At 34.6% G+C, this 6,792-nt stretch overlaps 1 protein-coding gene across 4 annotated transcripts in view; it reads left to right on the forward strand.

The window, feature by feature from the left end:
* Kst (spectrin beta chain, non-erythrocytic 5 kst) overlaps positions 1–6,570 on the forward strand; it is a 69,082-nt gene extending 62,512 nt beyond the window's left edge. For 3 of the 4 annotated variants that reach the window (XM_083051307.1, XM_083051282.1, XM_083051290.1), the window contains 10 exons: positions 172–1,254; positions 1,367–1,593; positions 1,694–1,794; positions 1,892–2,122; positions 2,262–2,539; positions 2,927–3,401; positions 3,611–3,757; positions 3,871–3,945; positions 4,433–4,464; positions 4,760–6,570. In XM_083051307.1, coding sequence (XP_082907433.1) covers positions 172–1,254; positions 1,367–1,593; positions 1,694–1,794; positions 1,892–2,122; positions 2,262–2,539; positions 2,927–3,401; positions 3,611–3,757; positions 3,871–3,945; positions 4,433–4,464; positions 4,760–5,002 — 2,892 coding nt within the window. In that variant the 3' untranslated portion in view covers positions 5,003–6,570. The remainder of the gene's footprint in view (positions 1–171; positions 1,255–1,366; positions 1,594–1,693; positions 1,795–1,891; positions 2,123–2,261; positions 2,540–2,926; positions 3,402–3,610; positions 3,758–3,870; positions 3,946–4,432; positions 4,465–4,759) is intronic. The other variant, XM_083051297.1, reaches the window with a different exon arrangement.
* The last annotated feature ends 222 nt before the right edge of the window (positions 6,571–6,792 follow it).

Consider the following 6,792-nt stretch of genomic DNA (forward strand, 5'->3'; position numbering starts at 1 on the left):
TTAAAGATAATGTTTAATATTATATAATAATTATATAATATAACAATTATACCTACACACACCAAACATTTATATTCATTATTATAATTAATGTTAAGACATAATTATTAAACATATTTTAACGATATACATACATTATTAAACGTTAATATTAAACTAAAATATGGCTAGGTTGCTGCATCGGAAGATTACGGCCGCGACGTGGAACACGTGGAACTGCTGATTCAGATATTCGATAATTTCTTAGCCGGATTGACGACGAGCGAGAGCCGTGTATCGGCTGTACTTGACGAAGGCCAGAGATTGATAGAGCAGAACAATCCCGAGAAAAGCAAGATATCTCTTAAGATCGAAGAAACGAAGCAACAATGGGAAGACTTGAAGGAATTGGCGCACGCTCGGCAAGACGCGTTGGCGGGCGCCAAGCAAGTTCACATGTTCGACAGAACGGCCGACGAGACTATCTCCTGGATACAGGAGAAAGAGGTGGCTCTCAGCTCGGACGGCTACGGTCACGATCTGGAGACGATTCAAGCGCTGGTGAGGAAGCATCAGGGATTCGAGACTGATCTGGCAGCTGTGAAGGAGCAAGTGGAGTGTCTGACGGAGGAGGCGTCCAGGTTGATCGAGCTCTTCCCGGACGCGCGCGTACACATCGACGTGAAGCACCAGGAAGCGGAAGCGGCGTGGACCGAACTGTTGGAGAAGGCGGCGCAGAGACGAAGCAAACTCGCACAGGCGGAACAACTGCAGGCCTATCTGGGCGAGTACAGGGAGCTGATATCCTGGATAAACGAGATGGTAGCCAAGGTGACCGCGCCGGAGTTGGCGCGCGACGTTCCTGGCGCCGAGGCGCTGATCTCCAGGCACAACGAGTACAAGTCGGAGATCGGTACTCGCGAAGAGGCCTTCGACAAATTTTACCGAATCGGGCAAAAGCTGATCGAACAGGGACACTTCCTGGGGAAAGAGATCGAAGACAAGATATCGGTGTTGCAACAGCGTCAACAGATCTTGAAAGACACGTGGCAACAACGGAAACTTATTTACGAACAGAACTTGGATACGCAGCTATTCAAGAGGGACGCCGAGATTTTGGAAAACTGGATAGTCAACAGGGAGCCGATGTTGTACGACGAAAAATTGGGAGAGAGTATTTCGCAAGTGGAAGAGTTGATTAGAAAGCACGAGGATTTCGAAAAGACCATAGAGGCGCAGGAAGAGAGATTCAGCGCACTCAAGCGAATAACGATGGTACGTTTGCTAATATATATGATGAGGATAAAAAGAAAAGAGATTGTTAGCAATTATTACTAATGACTTGTGTAATATGTATCTGTTTAATGTTATTAATTTCCTTTCACAGCTGGAAAAAGCCTTCCAGAAACAGCAGGAAGCGGAAATGGCCGCGCGCCAAGCGGAGAAAGAGCGTGTGGAACGTGAACGGATCGAGGAACGAAAGCGTAAAGAGGTGCAAAGGATAACCGAAGAGCGAAAACGCGAAGAAGAACGTAGGCGATTGTTAGACAATTCTCATCGCGCTCAATACGATGAGATTAACGGCTCTGTCGACGAACACGAATCTGTGAATATGTAAGTAAAAATTAAAATTAATTTAATTCAAGATTAAATATAAATAATCAAATATCTAAAATAATAATTTAATATTTTAATAAATGCCTGTATCTATCAGGTTATCTCCGCTGAAGGGTGCTACTTCCGAAACAGCAGAACCCGCGATACCTCAGAAATCTCACGGTTTATCGCATGTATTTGGCGAAAAATTAAGACGAGGTATGTAATTTTTATGCGAAAAGATCAGAAAAAATATAATAAATAATAAATGATTGTATTATTTATTAATTATGCGATTCTATCCAAATTTCCTCAGCAACTTCGGACATCAAGAGGGCCGAAAGCATGAAGGTGGATACGAAGAAACCGAAACGGACCCCGAGCTTTACGACTAGACGAAGAACGCAGAGTTTTAGAAAGCTGCAGCGAATGGAGAACATGGACGCGTTGCGGCCGGTCGAAATTCAAGGTTTTCTCGAGCGAAAGCACGAGCTTCAAAGCGCCGGCAAAAAGGCAGCCGTTCGGTCTTGGAAACAATATTACACCGGTACTTAATTATTTATATAAATTGAGTATTACATAGGCTATAGGAGCACGTTAATTATTTATAAAATTATATATACATAGAGATGGACATAAAGCTTTTCGTTTGCAAACATATTTTTTTTATTTCTCGGCCAATGCAGTACTATGCGGGCAACTGCTGTGCTTCTTCAAGGACGTGGAAGATTTCTCGTTGAGCAAAGCTGCTACCGCTCCGATAACGATTTTCAATGCCATATGCGAGAAAGCGGAAGATTACACGAAGAAGAAGAACGTCTTCCGATTGAAATGTACGGACGGCTCGGAATTTTTGTTCTTAGCTCCAAGTCAACAGGAGATGGAAGACTGGGTTAACAAAATTTCGTTCCACGCGAAGCTACCACCGAGTCTGCAGCTCTTGAGCTACGACGAGTCTCAGAAGGTTTGTGATAGAACAAAATTAATTTACATTTTTATATATGAATTTTTGAAATATTATTTTTATAATTATTATTTTACTCTCTTCTATATCATTATATATTATATGCTATATATTATATATATTTTATATATTATATGTATATATTATATATATTTTATATATTATATGTATATATTATATATATTTTATATTGGGTTGTTCGGAAAGTCATTTCGTTTTTTTGCATGAAAATTGTATGTGAAAAAAACGAAATGACTTTCCGAACAACCCAATATAGTATATGTATATTATATACATATATTTTATTATATATTTTTTATTTCTTTTTTACTATCTTATGAAATTGTAAGATGATTCAGATTTTCTATCTCTTAAATTCAATTGCAGCAAGAAGGTTTGGAGAGACTGCAGAGCTCGGCGCTGGATCACGTGGACGATAATGTGTCGACCGGAAGCAGCCGCGTTTCCACACCGGAGATGGAGCGCAAAAATTCTGTGATCAGGCGCGATCCCACGTCGTCGAATCAGCACTCATCGAGCAATGTGCAGATAGAGTTCCTGCAGACGCACCGGCAGAATCAGCAGCGACGCAACGATGTGCAGAATGCAGATGCGTTCCTCGCATCGCAGAGATCCGAGCCGCAAACTCAAACCGAGTTTCTGCAGATGCACAGGCAACAGCAGCTGCTCGCGCAACAGCAGCAGCTGATGCAACAGGAGCTGGCGGCTCAGCGGGATCAGTATCAACACAATTCCGCGATGCTGGAAACCGATAAACCACCCATACCGCCACGAGGAGCTCCTCCGCCTATTCCCATGAGAACACCGAGTTCAGAAAATATGATGCAATATAGGCGCAATGGTACGCTAATTAATGTAAACGCATAATTAATTTTTTTTTAAGTTACTTTGCACACATCACTTATTTTTTGTCTCTAATAATCTCTTTACGTTACATTATAATTATAATTTATTATAAATATTTATTAATGTAAATATATTTATTATAATTTATTTCCTCCTGTAATCTTTTACGTATCAAGATTAAAAAAAAAAAATGTTTTCGTATAGATGTAGAACACCATTTGCAACAAGGAAGACCCGTTTTTCAACAACGCAGTGCAACGTTAAATCACAATGGAGCTGGCCAGTACTCATCAAACGAGCCACCAACATGGCACAGACAAAGTAGCGTGGATCTTCCTCCGCAACATCAAGGTATATTATTTTATATCGATAGTACGTGTAATTTGAGAAATTCTCAAAAGATTTAGGAAGATTCTACTTGATTCTACTTCATGGACACGTGAATATTCATCATCATTTTATAGAATTAGCACCTCCATTGCCATTGAGTGCCCCTCCGCCGACTAGAATGACTCAGTGGAACATTCCTCAGCATCTTGGTCAGTCATTACGAAACACTCACATTCGATGATGATCGCAGAAAGATTGAATGTGAAAAAGTCGCATGCAACCATTTTATATTGACACTTTTGTTTTTATCATTCATCCGCATTTGATGAAAAAATTATGTTTTTTATCTACCAAAATGCTTGGCCAGGAATGTAAAATGCTAAAGCAATATATAAAAATTATCAATTATACATTTATATACATATAACTTTAACCGGAACACATAGACATCTGTATCTTTTAAAATATTAACATATTTTGCTACTTGTTTATAAGCACTTTGAAAAATTATAATTTAATATTGCATTCTGCACTTTGATTTTCTAACTCTATAATTCACACGATCGGCAATAACAATTGTAAATAGCTGTTTAGTATATAATAACAATATAGCTGAATGCAAATGTTGCATCAATTTGTGATTTCAATTTAATAAAATAATTTTTGTTAATTGTATCTTTTTTTTTTTTGTTACAGCATACGGGAATGTACCAGTAAATATTAGACAAGTAAGTTTTTTAAATAAATTAAATACTTAAAATTGAATGAACAATTTAAAAGAATTTATATTTACTATATGAGATGAGATCATAATTATTATTCTAAAATTTCATAAATTTCTTTCAAAATAGATGCTTTATAAAAAAATATTAATAAAAAAAAGAATTATTATACTTTATTTAAATTAGATTATAAAATAGCTGTGCATACATAAACAAGTGAACGCTTAGTGATTTTTTATGTCTTAAATTTATCAGTCTTTTGTTTATAAGCCCGAGTAATAAATTCACACTTTTTTTTTAGGGTATGCAGCAACAAAATAATACTTACACCGGTAGACCGACATCGTTGCCGCCTTATGTCGCTCCGCCAGCGGCTCCGCAAACGTCTCCCTCGAATATCACAGTGGTGGATGGCAGAAGAACGTCAGAAAGTGGATCGGAAAGCGAGCAAAGTTCAGGCGGCAATCGCAAAGATCGCGATTACAAACGAAGTTCCGTGTTGAGCAATTTATTCGGAAGACGTAAAAAGCCTTCTCAATCGTAACGCTAATTCCAAAAGCTCTTACGAAGCGCATTTATGTAACTACGGTCTTTATATAGTCGTTTCATACGAGTCTTACTTAAATGTAACCCGAAAAAATGCGATCTTTCTCGTATAAAACAAACGACGAAGTTCCTCGAGAATATTATTGGAGTTTTTAATATCATGGCATATTTTTGCTTAGCAGTACATCGATAGTAACTTATTTCTTGTAAATTTTATAGAAATTTTATTTGTATGCTTATCCCGATAATTTTAATTTGATATATTCCAATAATTTTCCGGACTTGAATCAGTATATAAATTTTCAAATATTTTCACACACAATCAAAATCATAATCGATGATTAATTAAAAAATTAATTCCTAATTATGAATTTATAATTTGAAAATATCTAGAAGTTAAAATATTTTCGAAGTTTATTATTCGAATCCTTAGACAATATTGCGAATCAACATTCAAGATTGTTCCCGATTTTGTTAATAATCTTTATTCTATATATGAAAATAATACTTATCAAAATATTCGTAAAAATTTAAATTATATCAACTGTTATAATTCTAAAGATTATAGTTGGTACATACTGTACTTCAATTATATTAATAATTAGAAATTTTATAAAATTTAGAAATATTTATTAATTATAATTATTATAGATATTAGAAATTCAAACTATTTTTATATTAATTAAAAGTATATTAATTATATTAATTAAAAATAGTAGGTATAACAAAAAATTATACAATTATTCTCTATTTATATATATTTATATACTATTATATATGTATATTAATAGAGAGTAAAGAAAGTTTATACATATGTACGAACAACAACTTTAGAGATTATGACAGCTGAAAATTTTCAATTATTAAATTAAAAAGAACAAGTATATATAATTCAGTAAAATTATATAAATATATCAATTTCATTATTTTTATATTTAACTTTAATTTCGGGACTGTTAATGATGAATTTTCTGCAGTTTTTGATACTATTGTAATGCTAAAATTGTTGAATTGAAGGCCTTTAAGAATATATCACAACAAACAGTGACATTTTGTAATATAAAAAACTATATTTAAATTTCACGAAAACAGATGATCACAGATTACCGAGTTTATTTGAGATGTACCTGACTTTAAGAACAAAGTGTAGGATGACTTCTGTTTTCGGAGAGAGAAAAAAAAGAGAGAGAGAAAGAGAAGTTATCTCTTCTTTTTTCTTTTTAAGTTAAAAAGTACCAGTAGAAACGTTAAAATGCCAGAAGAGCGTATAATGTTTAAGTTGTAGATGTCATAATATATATTGCAAATATTATATATTTGTAGATCCATAAATGTGGGACCAATGATCTTATTGTATTAAATTTCAGAGAGTTATGTCGACGCATTTTTTGATGAAGAAAAAATATTATATTCTCGAGCGTTATACCATTCTTACGATAATGGTGATGTTACAAAATGTAAAGTATATTTAATACAATATATAAATTGTATACTAAATGCAGGCCTGTCATCAGCCTACATGTAGTTATAGAGAGAAAGAAGGTCAAAATATAATATCATATGAACAAAAAAAATCAAATGCGTGTAATTTATTTATAAAAAATCCAAAATTAAAATTTGAACTAAAAGATAAGTCAATCCTTTACAGATGTATTTATGAAAGCAATTAATTTTTATTTAATTATTTATTTATTATTATTTATTTGTACTAGAACACTACAAAGCGCGCGCTTCGCGCGCGCCATTTATTTCCTTCAACTATACAATATAAGCTGCGGTCGAGAATGT

The sequence above is a fragment of the Prenolepis imparis genome, unplaced genomic scaffold, assembly GCF_030444845.1.
Source record: "Prenolepis imparis isolate NDT839.2.m4 unplaced genomic scaffold, iyPreImpa1.0 SCAF_1, whole genome shotgun sequence".
NCBI lineage: Eukaryota > Metazoa > Arthropoda > Insecta > Hymenoptera > Formicidae > Prenolepis > Prenolepis imparis.